We start from the raw sequence: 19179 nt of genomic DNA, 5'->3' as shown, positions 1-19179 counted from the left end.
ACAACCTTTGGTAAATATCTAGTGATTGTTAAGATTAGGACTCACTAAACTTCAACATAAACATTTCCTTGTAGTACAAAGGTTTATGACTGCTAACTGGTGATTTGTTCAGCGAGTTTGTCAGTACACCAAATACTTAAATGCTTAAAACTCTGAAACATAAGAATATGACCGATGTCATGTAACTGGTGCTCTGAGGAAGTACTTGGCAGGAAGATGTACTCAAGTCCAGCACATGTGCACTACTGGAAGGGGTATTTTATTTATTTATTTACATTTAGCCACTATGTCAATTGTGCGAGGAATTATTTTCTTGAAGGGCACGTGTGATTGAAATATAACTGTCTTTTAAATTCCTGATTAGTGAGCCCTGTCTTACAAAGGTAAACAAAGTGTTGGAAAGTAAGACTTTTTCTCATTTTATTAATAATTATCCAACTCGCTTACAGTACAGACATGAAAGAAGCCAATTCAAACTGCCGACCAAACACTGGCAAAATACAGCAGCGTGAAGCAGTAGGGGTTTAATGGAAAAGTGCCCATAACAAGTACATTAAACAATACACGCATTTCCTGGATGATATTTTTATCATCTGGGTGTGAGCAGTTGAAGGCATTTTTGAACTACATTAATAGCACAGTGGACTTTTTAAAATGTACTTATCAGTACAGTGCAGAAATGATAACATATTTAGATATCAAATTGACAATAGCTAGGGAATTGAAATGTTTGAAATTCAGCATCTATAGAAAAATCACCTTTTCCAATTCATATTTGGATTACAACAGCTGGCACCCTCACCATCAGAAAAGGTCCATTGTTAAGGGTCAGATGGTGAGGGCGGCCAGGATGGTCAGTAATGACCAGGAGTTCCTTAGAGAATTGGAATTTATGATTACTATGTTTAAAAGAAGGGGATATCCAGAGACCCTATGTATGGATGTTAGGGAAGAAATCATTCGGAAAAGGAACAATGGTATGTATAAGGCGATCCTGATAGAGGCTGCTGGGCAAGTTTCATCAACTGGCAGTTAATATTGATAAAGTAGAATTAAAACATAAAGGTGAAGGTTTATTATTTGTCACTATTTACAACCAGGATTCAGATTGGTTCAAGTGGATGGTAAAGAAAAACTGAGCCATCTTACAGTTAGACAATAATATAGAAAGTAATCAATTCTTTATTAAAACAGGAGTTCAGATTCAATAAATGTAGAATAAAATTACCAATATATATAAAAACATTAATTGAATAAAGACTATTAAATGTCTGAATTTGTAGTATGAATATAGGGAGACATTATAAAAAAAAAATAGCATAAATAATGTCAACATATATAGAGTCTACTATTAGTCATGTATATAAATATTATATACATAGGTATGCTTTTATAGATGTTACAGATCATAAAATTTTATGTATCTATAGACAAAATTCATTTATATATGGTATATATATGGTCATATAAAAAACAACCTTTCATGATGTTAAATAATTATCTATATAAGTATGTCCATTTAAATGTGGTCTTATGAGCTATACATTAGTTAACATGTAAGTGTATTTATGAAAAAAATATATATAGAAAGTAAGATGGGTGGTGTCCCCAGGTTTGTGTTTCAGAAGGACAAATCTTCCAAAGAGATCTTGGAGAAGGGGTCCTATCAACAGCCATCTAATGCTGGGAGAATGATGGGTAACTTTAAATGTGAGAGATGCAGCACATGCAAACACATTATGGAAATTGGTAAAAACATCAAAGTGAATAATTATTTTATCTCCTTAATGGGGCATTATAACTGTTACACTCAAAATGTGGTATAGTTAGCCAAATGTGAGGCATGTCCTGCATTCTATGTGGGAAAAACTTCCAGACACTTTTGGGAAAGAATTAATGAACATGTCTTGGACATCAGGCATTTTAAATTCACCAATGCTCTTGCCAGACATACTGCTGAACATCCAGAGCATTATTTAAAATTTTGTGTAATTCAAGAAATTAAAAATTATATTCAGGGTAAGGTATTAGATGTCCAACTAGATATATGTGAACTCAAATGGCAAATTAGGCTGGATGCCCAAAACTATCCAGGAATTAATGATAGTGTTAGCACTGCCCCTATATTGAAGTTAAAAAATATACTGGGAAGGTAGGTGGCTAAGTTAACACCAGATTAGTTTAGGTTAGTATGTCTATTTGGGCTGTCATATATATTACTTTAGAATTACAATTTTCATATGCATGTGTTAAATGAAATGATAATAGTATTATGAATTTTATATTTACATAAAAACAAAATATTCAAAGTATTTTATCAATAATTTTATTTATATAAATAATGTGTTGAATGCATTTTTAGTAAATTTTGAGAGAATATGGTCATGTTGCTTTAAATAATTTGGAGGGAAATGAATTGGTGTACTGGGTGGATACACATAAAAAAGGAATGTAAGTGAGTTTTTAACTGTTCTGATGAAGTCCTGTTGTGGGGACAAAACCTAGGTCAACAACTTTGTGGATTGTCTACTTTTACAATAAAGCGTAGACTGATTTGCTGTTACAAATTTGTGGATATTCTACTTTCATAATAGAATATGGATTGATTGCTGTTCTCCAGGTGTTTTTTTCTCAGTATTTAATGGAAAAGTACCAGATTTTGAACTAAAGCTTTAACTCTTTGAAAATATTTTACTAACAACAGGAAATATTGAGAATTCATTAGAACATATAATTAGTGCCATGAGACAGTTTGAAGAAATCTTGAACTTAAGATTTAATCACAATAAAATAAGTACATTATTAATTAATAAAAAATTCATACAAAAATATTCTAACTTCAGTTGGAATAGCAATCAAATTAAATACCTTGGTATACTATTATGTCTAATAGTAAAGAAATTATACAAACAAACTTTCAAAAGGTTGATAAAATTTTTAGTTTAGTCACAAATTGGAACAAATTCTTTACCATGGAAGAACAGTTAATGCTTATTAAGATGGCAGTTGTCCCTAAAATATTGTTTGTCTTACAATATTTAGTATTGCCACTACCAAAAAAAATGAAGAAGAAGATAAAAAACATTCTACTTAATTTTTTTGTATCTTAATAAACCAAGAGTTTCCTTTGATTGGCACATAAAAGGTTGGGATAATGGTGGAATGGGATTCACTGATATTCAATTGTATGTTACTTGAACAATTGTAAAAGTTATAGCACTGAGGATACATTCTTATGATTCAAAATGAAACAAATACTTGAAGAAATATTATTAGTAAGTAATAAATATCTCACAACCAGTCATAAACAATTAGTCCCTAATAGTTTTATCTGGTTATTGCAAGATTTTTGTGTAAATGGAATTACACCCTCTTCTCAAATTTCCTGTTTTAAATAACATAATTTCCTCTTTCCAAAAGTTCACATATTCTAACCATTGTATTAAAGAATTAATATTGTCTATGTTTCCAACTGCATATATGAATGACTGCTTAGAAACTTATAACTTCAACAAAATGCTAGTATTGAAACAACAAAGTAACTTAACTTATTGGTGTTAATTCTTAAATAGTACCAATATATATATATATATATATATATATATATATATATATATATATATATATATATATATATATGGATTTGTATCATTTCACTGAAAGACCATTTCACTGAGACCAAATCACCTAAAGTTCATTTCATCTAAAACTAATTTCACTGACAAGTAGTACTCTAAGGCAAGTCAAAGGTCTGTGCCCTTTTCCCCACTGTAGTGTGATCTTGGTGTTAGTATATATAGTTGGGGGTGTGGGGGGCACAGACCCCTACATTGGAGGGGGTGTTGGTTTTACCAAATAATGTAAAACAAAACCAGACAACAGAAAACCAAATTAAGTGGGGGGGCTACGCCATGTCCCAACTATACATACAAACACCAGGATCGCACTACAGTGGGGATAAGGACATATACCTTTGACTTGCCTTAGAGTACTACTTGTCAATGAAATGAGTTTTAGGTGAAATTAACTTTCAGTGAAATGAAGTTTAGGTGATTTGGTTTTAGTGAAATATTCTTTCAGTGAAGTGATACGAATCCATATATATATATATATATATATATATATATATATATATATATATACACACACACATACACACATATACATACTGTTGAAAATGTAAGGTCCAAATACAACAAGATTCTGAGAATTAGTTAATTTTACAAATATTTAAAGACTTTGTGAACACAGAGATGATTAAGATATTTAACCTAGATAAGAAATTGTTCCCCAAATTATTGGAATTCTTAGGAAATAATAATAATAATAATGTAATAAAAAATCATATTTATCACAAATTTATAAAATCATTAAGTTAAATTTCACATATTTAGACAATTCCTATTGGAACTATTCCTCAAAAATTAATAATGAAGACTTCTCTGAAGAATACAAAAAATAATATTAAAATGTAGAGATAAAACCACATCTTTATTGTATTGGAAAATTTTCATTTGGAAATTCTTACACAGAGATTTTTGTCACTCCTATCGCAATTGCAATTATGCATAAATCAAATAGAATTAAATGCAGAGATGTGATTCTGAAATAATCGCTGAGTGGATGCATATGGTATATGAATGTGAAGTCATCTCCCCTTTTTGGAAAGACATCAATAACTCCACTCAAGCTGTATGGTCAGATAGATGTAATATCTCTAAATCTTTAGTTTTATTTAATGGTTGGATTCCTGAGATATAGTCAGAAAAGTAATTACTAAAAATTGGAAAAGTAAAGTTACCCAATCTAGTATTGAATTTATTAGTGTAGCAAAAATTGTATGCATTAGTGAATTGCATACTATAAAGGTGAGAACTTCTAATAATACACATTCATATAAATCTTGGCTTAAACTTAATGACTTGCTTGAAAAATATTAATTGTTGATATGTTTAATTTTGATGTATTGATCAGATGTGGACCTATGTAAATACCTATTTGATTTATAATGGATTTGTTTATCTATCATTTTAAAACCAAATAAAAACATTAAAAAAGAAGCCGTAATTATGTAGGCTGTGTATCTTCAGTAAAATATGTGCAGATATGTATCTTCCTATAGTAAAGGAAGCAAATGTTTATCACTGAGAAAAAAACACTGCATTTTCCATGTTTCTTATTTATTTCGTTTCCACTTATGCCCTGATAATCCAAGATGCAGAGAACAAAAACAAAGGTTGGCCATAAAAGTTGGCCATCTTAATAGAGAACTATGTACTTTGATCATGCTTTGCTTCTGAAGTTCTGTAGACTAATTGTTGTATTCCAGTCCTTTAATGTTAATATTGTATATGCTCATGCAAACAATGCTTCCCAAAACAAGGGAGAAAACATTTTGTTATAATATGAAAAATGAATCTGGTCAGTAATATGAATTTCTATGTGGAAAAGCAAAGAAAGTCCATGTAAATTATGTGTTGTGTTGTAAGGTTCATGCAGTTTGTCACATTTTGAGACCTCTTCTTCCAAGGCAGGGGAAAACAAACACAATCTTGGAAGTTTTTAAATGAAAAGCAACGTTTACTGAAGGAAAAATACCCCCCCACTCCAAAAAAAAGTAATCTTTGCTCCACATGCAAGCAAGCTTAAGAACAATAAGTTGTGTAAGAGAAACAGTTGCAGGAATATGGGCTTGTTTCAATTCCCTTCTAAGTCCCATACAAGCTAGGGCTCATTTCAGTTGTTTATAACGCAGTTTATTCATAACGGAAATGAATACTGTTTCTGTAGCACAGCCCAGAACACAAAAAATCAGTCTTTAAACAGTTTAGTCTTTCTTCCATAGGCAGAAGAGAGCAGACTTCCCCACAGTAGCTGGTTTAAGCATAAACTATACAAGTAACAGGCACTCACCAAAAGAGTCTCTTCTTGTAGCAGTCCCATAAGTATCAAAATATAGCACAACCACCAATACTTCAATGTAGATATGTTTCCCCTGAAAAACTAGCGCTCCTCATTTCTAGGGTAAATGCCAGCAGTATTCAGTTCTAAATAAAATCCATTGGACAAAATATCTCCTTTCCACAGAAGGAGACAGCTGCTTCCCCAAAGTAAGTCTCACTTCTTCCCAAGTGGAGGACTTTTAAATTCTCCTTTTACTACAGCTCCACCAATATACTGATGGTAAGTGGTTGAAAGGCAAACATACAAATTGTTGACAAATAAAAGCTTACACACACACTAAATATTGCAACTGTGAAGTCACAAAAATAAAACTAAAAAAAGTGAAATGTAAAGTACTTGTCTTCTATGTACCAGCAGTATACATGTTGGTTTCCCATTGTAAGACAGACCCACAATAATAAACGAATGACTGCTAAAGCAGAGTGCACTGCAGAATGCCTGCATTCATTTTTTTTGGATTATATGAGCAAATCAAAACTTTTCTAATGGACTGAGGAGCACATGCTTTTTGTTTGATATTAATCGCACTTGTGGAATTAAAGTTATTTTCGTTTAGAGAATGTTACTTACCAGTTAACTTTGGTGTTGTAGATAGACCTGTGAAGTCAGATGAAAATAAGTGAAATTGAAACTCTACATTAAGAACAACAATTCAAAATTCATTTAAAGGTACTGCTTGCTTTATTAATTATATAAGCTACATCATGACTAGACCTACATTTAAGAACTTGTTACTGCTAGGGAATTTATTTTTCTATTTGAAAGCACTATTTGTACATATTATCTATTTATACACACACACACACACACACACACACACACACACACACATATATATATATATGCCTGCACACACACACACACACACACACACACATATATATATATATATATATATATATATATATATATATATATATATATATATATATATATATATATATATATATCAATCATACCTCTCAACTGTACTGAATTTCTCGGTATTTACCAGCTTTGAGGGCAAAATAATGGGGTGCCACGAATTCCTTAGTGGCCCTTTTAAGTTCCAATTTTTTTGTTTCTTTTGTTTTGGGGAGTACAACTTTAAATGTAATGCTGACGTCACCTTGCTTTGCCAGCATGTCCTCCTACAATGTCATCAGTATGCAGGGGTGACTTGGGCTATGCGTGATGACATCGCTTTGTGAGGCAGACCTCCTGCCTATCAGAGGCTCAGACTGTGCTTAAATTTTACGCCTGGAAATTTGAATGCAGCACACCAGCACAACAGCAAGTGGAGCAGTAGTTTACAATTCAAAGCGATTATAAATCCACAAGGCACATCGTCTGGGAGCCAGGCTTTCTCTAGAAACCAGTTTACGAACATAATACTTTAAACACAGTATTTTATTACAAAAATTACAATTTAAGTTAACCTTAAGTTCTGCTTCTGCCAAGTGTCAACTTCTGATTCTGAATAGCAGCTGCTTGCAATTTGTTGTGTGCCTTTTACCTTTATGTGTTTCTGGGATTTATGGATTGCTTGCAGTAGTTGTTTATGATTTCTATTTTAACTGCGTTACCATATGTTTTCACGGTAGTTTTCCTTATGCACAGTGTTATGCTGACTGCATGTCTGCCCGTTGCCTCATTCTAGCTCATTTGTGGAATACATACTTGCTGCATTACATAAGTACTGTTAATTAAATAACTGAGTGCACTCTAGCACTTTTGTATATTATTTACGTAAACTGAGTGCTGAGTTACAGGTTCTTGTGTTTTAGTGCAGCGGTGTCTTGTACTGTGTCAGTTAAAGTAGCTTCTGTAAGCCGTAATTGTGATTCTTTGATAGTAACTGCTGTAAGCCGTAATTCTGATTCTTCTTTTATTTTTTTTTTTGGCTAAATGGGGGAAGCCAGTACAAGATAGTGAGTAGCCTGATTTCAGGTTGTTCATCTCAAGGTTCGCATTTTGCCTGTTTAAGGCTATTTGTACAGTGCATTAAAACATCCTGCTGCATCGACTTGGATTTCACAAGAGGGGTGGTAGTGATAAGTTCATTTCACCTGTATTTTGCCAGTGTCCGTTCAGTGAATCCACTTGGGTTTAATTACAAAAAAGTATATCTTCAATACTTTATTCAAACTGTGTTTGTTCGAGAATACAAAAGTCCACGGTTATGCAGTATGTGGTGCTTCCTTATCCTGAGGAATATGTTCCTGTTATTCTTGATGATACTAAATTGCTAAGCAATGAGGGGAATAGCCAACTACCCCAACCCATCTTACATTTCATAATTAAACACATCTCTGCAAATGCTGCTTCTGCAAAATGAGAAACACTGCATTATTTTCTGTTAGAAAAATATGTATTTATGTGTGTATTAGCAATATGCTTAGTGCATTTAGAGCTTGAAAAGGGTTAACACATTTATTCTATTTCATACTGCATAAATCTATACAAACTTTTAGTTATGTACTTACCATAACTTTAGATGTATGGGATCCATCTCGCCTACATTCAATACATATGGGTTTCTTATTGGCTGAGCTATTCTATATCCCAGGATGCACCACCACTAGTTCCCAGATCTTGTTTGTCCAGACATACCATTAGAATAACATACTCAGGTCTTTCAAGAGAGGAAAAATTGGATTTAAACTATGGATCCCATACATCTAAAGTTATGGTAAGTACATAACTAAAAGATGTTATTCCTGGGAGGCTCACTGGAAAACACTCCTGAGAACTGTGGAACGATGCCACATCCAATTTGTAGTGAGAAATGAAAGTATGTGAGGAGGTTGTCATCAATAGAAAGTTTAGAATGAAATGCTGCTGAGGTAGCCATAGCTCTAGTGGAATGAGCTTTAATCGGACTATGAGGTTCCTATTCGAGGATGTATAAATATGAGTAATGCAGTCCCTGATCCATTTAGCAATAGTGACTTTAGTGACCGCATTACCTAATCTGTTATCAGAGAAAGACAGAAAAAGCTGGTCTGACTTTCTGGTTTATCCAAATAAAAACGTAATTGTCTATGACGCCCAAGCAGTGAAAGTCAGACCTATCTGAAAATTTGGGAAAGAAGACAGGAAGTTCTAGTGACTGTCGAAGAGCCAATTAGAGCAAACCTTTGGGACAAAGGATGGATTTGGTCTGAGGACACTCTGTCTTTGTGAAAACCAAGTATGGTGGGTTAATACACAAGGCCTGGCGCTCTGAAACTCTTCTAGCTGAAGTAATGGCTACCAAGAGCGCAGTTTTCCAAGAAAGGAATTTTAATTCACAGGTAGCTGCTGGCTCCCCTAGCACTGGATGAATAGTAAAGCTCCTTTAATGAAAGCCTTACATAACTTGTTGCTCATTAAGGAAGGATTAATACATTCATGAAAGTTAGAGATAGCTGCCAATTGTACTTTAATGGTGGACAAGACCCTTGGTTAAATAGAGTGGCTAAAAACTTTAGCACCTCTGACACGGAAGCTGTCACTGGATCCACTGATTGGGCCCAGATGGCAAACCTCTTCCACTTATCAGTATATATTTTCTTGGTAGAAGCCTTGTGAGCCGAGGATAAGATATGCATGACTTCTGGGGCTAAGGAATGGTTTCTCACTACGGTTGGAAGAGGAGTAACCAGGCTGCTAGCCTGAGTGCAGGAGGGGGGACTGGTGGAGTCGTCCCGACTGATGAGTCAAGAGGTCCGAAGCTGGTCCAGGAGCCAAGGGCCGTCTAACACATATGGAACCAGGTTTGTATCATTTTGCTGTTTGAAGAAGGGGAATAGGTGGGAAGGCATACAGCAGGCCGGAGGGCCAATCGTGGACTATGGGTGTCACCCCAGCAGGAGTCAGGGTGAAAATTTGGACATTTCGCATTGAGGGGCTGGATTCCCCACTCGAGAAGATCTGTGAGGCTATCTTGTCGTTTAGAGACCACGAGAGAATAGTTCTGCTCAACCTGTCGGCTATCAGGTTGGACTTCCATACTCTCATGGCCTCCCTGCAAAGAGGGTAGGACCTGGTTCCTCCTTGTTTGTTCAAGTACCAGACAACCGACATGTTGTCGGACTGGATGGCAATCACGGCTTGGGGAAGGTGGTCGTGTAAAGCTTGCAATGCTAATAGCACCGCCTCATCTCCAGAACGTTGATGTGAAGAACAGACGAACCGACCTGCCCAGACAATGCCCCCACCCTGTCCGGGAACAAAGGGTTGACCCGGATTGAGGTTGGCGGTTACCAGCCACCAACGAAGGTCCTGTTTGCATTTGTCTGTAATCAGTATTTGGTGGTTGAGAGGGAGATCCTGGTAAGACCACTGAACTGACAAAAGCCACTGTAGAATCCTCATGTGCAGTCTTGCAAAGGGAACCATGAGAATGGAGTAGAGTCCGGACCTGATTTTGAAGAGTCTCTATTCTTTCTGCAGGAAGGAAGACCCGCATTTGTCTTGTATCTATTTCTGCTCCAATGAACAGAATAGATGGCTGCAGCACTGATTTTGACCAATTGAAGGTGATCCCTTGATAGTGGCTGTTAGATTCTCTAAAAGTAGATGCTTGGAGGTGGCAGTTAGGAGCCAGTCGCCTAGGTACGGAAACAGCTGGAATCCTAAACTCCTCAAGTGAGCAGTCACTACTGCCAAACATTTGGTGAACACTCTGGGGCTGAAGTGAGACCAAAAACACCTTCTTCCAACAATGGAAGAATGGATTGTAAGGTGACCATTTTACGAATCGGTTGAATTTTGAGATCCAAGATGGGTCTTTTGGCACCAAAAGAAGCTTGGTCTCTGGGACAGGTTGGATGACTCCTTTTCGCAGCAGTTTTGACACCTCGTGGGCTGCTATAACCCGCTGACTGGGTGGAGGTTGGTGGGGATGGTGATCTAAGGGAATGGTGTATCCTCCAGCACCCATTGGTCCTGAGTAATCTGTCTCCAGGCTTCTAGGTGGCTGCACAGTCGGGCACTCCTTCAGGGATGTTATCTTCCAGCTCTGCCTCTAGAAAACCATCTTCCCCCCCCCAGCCTTGGGGGGATAAGGCCTGAAGGGGGAAAAAAGGAAAACCGACAGCAGCCAAAGTCTTACCCTCTTGCTCACAGCGAATCAAGGTGTCCTTTACCTTGGGTCCAAACAATGAAGACCCATCAAAGGGAAAGGAAGACTTGAAAGCCTCCATAAAGTGACACAGGCGAAGCCAGGCTTGTCTTCTTAAAGCAACTCCTGTACCTTCAGCAGCATACGATATGAGCCTCATGGAGGAGTTAGATAAAGAAGAAAGGGTAGATAACTGAGCCAACCGACTGGGCTAACTGCTCAGGTAAATTACCCGAGAGGAGTCTGACAGCTCCTTGACCAGATCCCTCTGCAGTCTAGTAAAATGTGCCAAATAATTCAGTGACCTTACTCTTTATTAGGAGGATGGATGGCTACATCTTGCTGGGTAGCAGATGCCACCACCATAGCATCTACGATAAAAATTCTTTGTCAAGGAACTTGTTCACCCTTGAGATCAAATCCAGAAGCTCATCAGGCGGAGGGCTGAGCACCAAAGGCCTTGAGGAATACCGACCCTCAGCAGAAGGGGTTTGGACTGCCAGTCGCTTTGAGGATCTCTAATATGTCCGGGAAGGAGACATCATCCGAAGAGACTCATCAGGGGAGTCAACGGTTTCCTCTACACAATTTTTTTTCTGGGGTTCCTCCAGCGCGTCGGAGAAAGGAACAAGAAGAAGGAACCACCAGTGGGGTATCCTCAGGCCTAAGACAGGGGAACTCCGGAAGCACCAGTTTCCAAATCCATGGAAGGTGGTGGTGAAAAGTCGAAAGCCACAGAAGAGATGGCTAAGGCACTCTCCTCATATCAAAGGCCGGACCCCAGAATCCTGGGAAGGTCCAATAAGAATCGGGGCCCGGCCCCCCGGCCCGACAGGAGGAGGTCCCCCGAACCCCCCCCCCGAAGACGAGAGGTAAAGGACTGTTGGAGGAGGAATTGACAACGTGGGATGGGCAGTCGCTCCAGTACCAACTGGGGTCGGGCCGACATCATTTTAAGAAAACTGAGACTGGAGTACCCTGTCTATGTCCGAATCGGACATCCTCGTTCCATAACTATCTCAGTACTTCAACTTCTCTCGAGCCGCAAGGGCTTTCGCCCGAGGAAGTGTCTGAGTTTTGTTGTCGGTTCCGACGGACTGGTCGGAGCCGACGATTTTTTCCTTTGGGAAGTAGGAGAGCCAGAAGTCAAAGCTTCCTCAAAGGATGGGGCAATCAGCCCTTTTAAAATTAATTTGTTTTTCCTCTCTTGGAGGACTCAAGAGGAAAAAGCGTGACATACACTGCAGGACTCTTGAAGATGTTTAGGCCCTAAACAGTACACACATAGCGTCATCTGTTATCGACATTTTATATTTGAATCCTGAAGGCCTATGCTCTTTAGACATTTTAACGTTACTTGACAGGAAAAACAACCACAACCAAAATGACACAATTTTCACAGGGCTAGGCCCTCTAATTTAAACAGACACAATCACCACAGATTACCTCAAAAAATCACAAGCAAAACTTCCACACACAATAAAAGTATCACAATATCACAACAGTAGCTGTTAAAACAGCTTTTGGGGAAAAGAGAGAATTTTCAGACAAAAAGTTTTATCTGACTAAAAGTACTTAGCTCAGCCAAGTCCGAGACCATGTCTATGCTCTTGAGATCTGGGGAACTAGTGGTGGTGCATCCTGGGATATAGAATAGCTCAGCCAATAAGAGACTACGCCTATTGTATTTCGGTGCCGTCGAGCGAGGGATCGGCTCCGAACCCATATGTATTGAATGTAGGCGAGATAGGATCACATTACATCTGCAGTTGCTTTCTGACCTTGTATTGTTAGCTAAAATCTTGCTTGTGCCTTGGAAATTTACTGAGAAGCAGGTGATTTCTGCTTGCGTTAGGAAAATAATGAATAGAACAATACTACTTGTATGAAACTTAGACAAGAAGTTTTGCTGTGCTGTGAGAAAATACACAGCTGTAGAAGTTACAGATAATTAGGACAAAGCCTGTTTGAAAATATGAACTGCAATCAGCATTTGCTTGTATCTGAGTTAGAAAAGTACCTTGAAATGTAACACTGTACAATAGACGCTTGTAAACAGATTAATGGTCACCAAGGCCAGGTTGTTTTTCTCAAAAGTTTCTCACAAATCTAGTCATGTCAGCAGAAAATCTGAGCAACATCTGCTGTAGAACACTGCTAAAAGTTGTGTTTGATTACGTCAGCTTAGAAGGCCATGTCTTGTAAAGTAGTATAAGAATGAGCATACTTCCTGTTAGTAGTTAGACAAATCCTTGTATTTGCATGTTTTTGTCTCCTTGCGGCAAGTCAATTAAAAGTGCCTTAACTGAACCTTACGTGTATTGGTCTTTGAAGTTTTTTCCTTTGACAGATTGGTCCTTCGGACCAGAAACCCTCACTTTGCCTCGGATCAGACAGGCCAGGTGGCTTGAAACCGTACGGGGAAGAAACCACATCGGTTCTTCTTATTTGAAAAGCCCTCTGACTGAATTGTAGTACAAAAGAGGCCAGCCACTTTCTGATCTGTGACTGAAGGATGGTTTTACTCGAACCAGGTGATCAATCACGAAGGCTCAGGTAAGGTGAATCTACCTTCTTTTTCTGTTTTAGATCAGGGACTAGATTTGTATTTGTTCTGTTAAGACTTTGTTTATAAGTCAGGGACAGAAAGATTACTGTCTTGTCATAGATCAGGGAAACAGAGCAGGTAGGCAGTCATTCTGAAGAGACTATAAAAACATCCATGGTACCACGTTAAAAATAAGGAGTTACGTAACGATTGAAAGGGTAGAACAAAATGGGTAATAATTGTACAGAAAGGTCCCAAAATCCACCGTTAACCGAAGACGCTAAATACATGCAGTCACAGCGTGCTGATAATATTAAATACTACTCAAAATGGGTTAATAAGTATGAATTTGATGGTAAATTAGAAAAATCCTCACTTGTCAAACTTGTCAAACAGCTTAAAACCGATTCTAGAAGTCGAGTAAAAAAGCAACGTCAATTAGGAATTCCTCAGGCACACAGGTGGATTGAGGAAGTAAACCGAAGGGAACAAAAGAGTAATAATTCAAAAGCAATGTTTTTAGATAAGGAGGACAATAAGTTAGTAATAGCATCAGCCCCTCCGCCTCCCTTACCAGAATATGAGGCAAGTGAACAAGTTAGTCCACCCCTGCGATATCCTGCTGTCACTGTAAGTAGAGACACTACAAAAGAGAAACTGTTTATTAGAGATACTGTCGAGATCAGGTCTCGAACACGGGCAGGAAACTCAAAAGGGGACATTGAGTTATATCAAATGGGTAGAAATTCACGATTTATGAGTGAAGAAGAAATATGCCCACTTATAGAAGTGCCTAATCCTCAGGCAGGGCAAGAAGGTCAGGACCCAACTATTCTAGTGTATAGACCCTGGACTCCAGAAGACATCCGGAAAGCCACTGAGGGAATTCCCCATCCAAAAGTTAATTTTAGAAAGTTCTTAGAAGATTTGCAAGGAATGAGGCTAAGTTATAATTTAAACGGAGAAGAGGTAGAAAAAGTAGTCAGACAAATTGTGGGACCAGATTGGCACATGATTAGTGGCGACTGGAATCCCTGTGATGCTGCGCTCAGGCCCCTCCCACATAGCAGCGCAGAATTAGACAACAGAGTGAAAGGTCTTACAGACCTCATCTCTGAGAAATGGAAGCCTAGGGCAGACTGGACTTGCATTAATCAATGCATCCAACAGGAAGGTGAAGCTATTGACCGATATTATGCCAGACTATTAGAATGTTTTAATAACCATTGTGGAATGCAGGTTCCTGAAGATCAGACACACGATTCCCCATATGAGCAGCAGTTAAAGAATGCATTTTTGAAAGGCAGTATTGCACCTATAAGCAGCTTTATTACAAAGCACATGGTAGATCATCGTACAAGCAGGTTACAGTCATTACTTGAATATGCTAGGCATGCCGAAAGGCATTTTAATAGCAAAAAGAAAAAGAAAGCCTAAATATTTTCTGTAGAAGATGGAGCAGAAATATATGTAGTACAGTCCGGGAAAAAGGGCAAGAGAAATGCCTAGGGAAACAAACAATCTGAACAACGATCAGAGGACTTTGAAGGGCGAAAGGAAAGGGGTGAATGTTTTAAATGCGGTAAGAAGGGATACTTGGCAAGGGATTGCAAGAAAAACAAGAAAGCAACCACGGAAGATAAGGAGGGTGAGGACTGACTATATGATAGTCAGTAATCACTAGAAGGGGATAGCAGAGAAGGGACGAATGAGAATGTGACAGAGGGAGTAGAGAATGTGGCAGAAGAAATAGAGGAAGTGAAAGTAGTCATGGATAGTGAAGAAAATGAAATATTGGATTTGGCTTTATTGAGCTTAGAGCTCTATTTAGCAGACACGAAACCAGAAGTTACACTCCTGGTAGAAGGGAGGGAAGTCAGATTTTTGTGTGACTCAGGGGCATCACGGACCCTGATACATCCCTCCAAACTGCCAGAGAATTCAGAGTCACCTGATTACATATTAGTGAAAGCAGCTAATGGACAGCTGTATCGGGAGCCCCTCTCCCATAATATTGTGATAACTGATCCTGTTTCAGGATTGACCCAGAAAAGCAAAATTGTTGTTTCTGCAAAATGCCCAGTAAACCTCTTGGGCAGAGACCTTATGCAGCTATTTGGTATAGCAGTAGTTCCGACTATGCAGGGTATGGAAGCACAGCGACAAATTGATACCTTTGCAGTGCAATCAGAGGATGAAATGATTTATTGGTACAGCCAGGACTTGGTTACGACTGGTCCAGGGGCGGTGACCGAGGAGTTGATGAATGTAGCCATCAGCAAGTTCCCCTCCCTTGACATTGATAGACAACATTTGTTGCACTGTACTCTGTATTATTGCAACACACTAGGACCTGATAAGGAATATGCACAAGAATTGTTTAGAAATTATGCAAACAGATTAATATTATGTAATCTGTACTGGGACACAGAAGGGAACAGTGTAGTCAGCTGTTCATTGCCCCAGGAGTTCTTTGCACTTTATAAATCTAATCGGTTACCACATGTTAGCTTAACTAAGGACAAAAATGTGAAATGGGTAGACTTGGGAGAAAAAGTCACGAGATGGGAGAAACAGACAGAGTTAAAACTGTCAGAACAGGGAATACAAATGCAGAAGTTGAATTGGATAACTCAGACCCACCCAGCTGTACACTTGCAGTCTAGCAAGGACAGCTGATTAGCACTCCTATTAAAGGAGGAAGAGAATGCCTTACAGAATATACCAGAAAATCTCTGGTCAACAGGAAAATCAGATGTAGGACTTATTCATACAGCGGGACCAGTTACTATTATGCCAAAGTCAGCATTTAGACCACAAAAAAGACAGTATCCATTAAGGAAAGATGCAGAGGTAGGAATCAAACCTATTATAGCAGCTTTACTTAAGGAAGGGGTGCTGGTGGAATCTCCTGATTCACCATGTAACACACCCTTATTTCCTGTTAAGAAAGCGAATGGAGAGTGGTGTATGGTCCAAGATTTACAAGCTGTAAATGATGCAGTAATACCAAGGGCACCTACGGTGCCAGACCCACACACCCTGTTGAATGACTTAAAACCTCAACAAAAATATTTTTCTGTGGTAGATATCAGCAATGCGTTCTTTTCGATACCGATACACCCTGACAGCCAGCATTGGTTTGCATTCACATTTCAGGGGAAAATGTATACATATACGCGACTACCACAGGGATATTGTGAAAGTCCAACAATATTCTCACAAGAAATGGCAAGCAACTTGGTGGGATTTACCCCACCAAGAGGTAGTCAAATTTTGCTTTATGTTGATGATATCCTGCTGGCATCCCCCACCCAGCAAGATTGTAAAGAAGATACCATAGTGCTATTACAATTTTTAGCCACTGAAGGACATAAAGTAAACAAAAATAAACTGCAGCTTTGGAAAAAACAAGTTAAATACCTAGGATATGTAATATCCAAGGAAGGTAGGACATTAGATGAGGACAGAAAAATAGCGATTTTGCAAGCACCAAAACCCACTACCAAGAAGGAAATTATGTCCTTCCTGGGTACGACTAATTTTTGTCGGAGTTGGATTCCAAACTATGCCTTGGAATCTGCACCATTGACTAACCTGATTTATAAAAAGCCTATGGCAGCACAGGATTTATTACAATGGACACCAGAAGCAGAATCTGCTTTCTGCAAACTGAAACAGTTAATAGCGTCCTTATTAGTTTTGGGATTACCAAACTATCATAAACGTTTTTTCCAAACTGTAGATTGTAAGCAAGGTTATATGACATCAGTGTTAACACAGCAGCATGGGGACAAGCAACGCCCTATTGCTTATTATTCATCACAACTGGACCCAGTGGCATGGTCTTTACCTCACTGTGTACAAGCAGTAGTTGCAGCTGCAATGGCAGTGCAGGCTTTGGCCTCAGTAGTGTTATTCCACCCTCTCACATTGAGAGTTCCTCATGCAGTCGCAATTATTTTACTACAAGAGAAGGTAGCATATCTTTCCCCTGCTAGGCATCTATCCTGTATGACTATATTGTTGAGCCAACCTCATATGACAATTGAACGATGTATGACTTTGAACCCTTCTACCTTGCTCCCAACCCCTGCAGATGGCACACCACACAGCTACCTGCAGGTGATTGAGCAAAAGACACTGCCTAGAAAAGATCTTATGGATGTTCCCTTGGATGATGCCGAGGTGACATACTACGTGGACGGCTCATGCAAAAGGGGTCCTGCAGGACAGAACCTAGTAGGATATGCAGTAGTTTCTGACACAGACATTATAGAAGCGAAATCTTTACCACATAGTTTATCTGCACAGGCAGCAGAATTGATTGCCTTGACACGGGCATGTACCTTAGCAAAAGGTAAATGTGTGAACATTTTTACTGACAGCCAGTACGCTTTTTCTACTGTACATGTTTTTGCGCAACAGTGGAAAAATCGAGGAATGATAACATCTACTGGCAAACCAATCAGTCATGCACAGTTTATTTTAGATCTTTTAGAATCTATTCAGTTACCTCAAAAAGTAGCTATTTGTAAATGCACAGCTCATACCAAGCAACAGGACAGGATTTCAAAAGGTAATGCGAGAGCTGATACAGCTGCAAAGCAGGCAGCTTCAGAAGTATTTCTTTTGAATGAGGAACTACAACCCTCTGAGATTTTAGACTTAGAAATGTTAAAGACAATGCAGACACTTACTACGCAAGTTGAAAAACAAAGATGGGTAAAACGAGCAATTCTCAAAAAGGGGCTGTACATCTCTAAAAAAGAAAACCGATATTGCCATCTAATTTGTTTAGATATGCAGCTTTGTTGAGCCATGGGCAGTGCCATGTCTCAACAGGGGGGGATGGTACAGCTGGTGAACCAAGTGTTCACGACGTACGGATTTACAAACTACTCTAAAAAATTTTGTTCGTTATGCCACATCTGTAATAAACATCATGCACAAGGATACACCACCGTATCCATTTCATACTATCTGTATGGATTTTATAGAGTTGAATAAATGTGAAAATAAGAAGTATTGTCTGTCACTGTAGATATGTTTTCCAGATGGGTGGAAGCCTTTCCGACTAAAAATCCAGATGCTACGACTGTGGCCAAAGTTCTTGTTAAAGAAATCATCCCTAGATTCGGCATTCTGGAAAGAATCTACAGTGACAACGGCACACACTTCGTAAACCAGACCATACAGCAGTTAAGTAGACATTTTGGCATTTATTTAAAAAATCATTGTGTGTATCACCCACAATCAGCAGGACTAGTAAAGATGCATAATGGGATTTTAAAGAGTAAGCTAAGAAAATTAATAACAGAAACGCAGAGAAATTGGGTGTACTGTCTGCCCCTTGCACTGTTGAGCATGAGAACTGTTCTGAATGCAAAAGGATTGACTCCTTTTGAAAAACTCTTTGGAAGGGCTTACTATATACCTCAGTGGAAATCTCTCATGCCTGCAGACCAGGAAGCTGACAGTACATTAGCTGAGTATATGCAAAATCTTTTAAATTCTAAACATTTGTTGCAGTTAAATTCTGTTTCAGATAAAGAATGAACCAGACCGTCAGAAGTGGAGC

At 38.3% G+C, this 19179-nt stretch overlaps 1 protein-coding gene across 1 annotated transcript in view; it reads right to left on the bottom strand.

Moving 5' to 3' along the window:
* LOC122791479 (submaxillary mucin-like protein) overlaps window positions 1-19179 on the bottom strand; it is a 228488-nt gene that overhangs the window by 78650 nt on the left and 130659 nt on the right. The window contains exon 3 of the mRNA XM_044059221.1: window positions 6535-6561. Coding sequence (XP_043915156.1) covers window positions 6535-6561 — 27 coding nt within the window. The remainder of the gene's footprint in view (window positions 1-6534; window positions 6562-19179) is intronic.

The sequence above is a fragment of the Protopterus annectens genome, chromosome 17.part0 (assembly GCF_019279795.1).
Source record: "Protopterus annectens isolate FY-2018-M chromosome 17.part0, PAN1.0, whole genome shotgun sequence".
NCBI classification, from domain to species: domain Eukaryota; kingdom Metazoa; phylum Chordata; order Ceratodontiformes; family Protopteridae; genus Protopterus; species Protopterus annectens.
The sequence above is the reverse complement of the archived record's forward strand: the minus strand, read 5'-3'. Positions and strand labels throughout refer to the sequence as shown.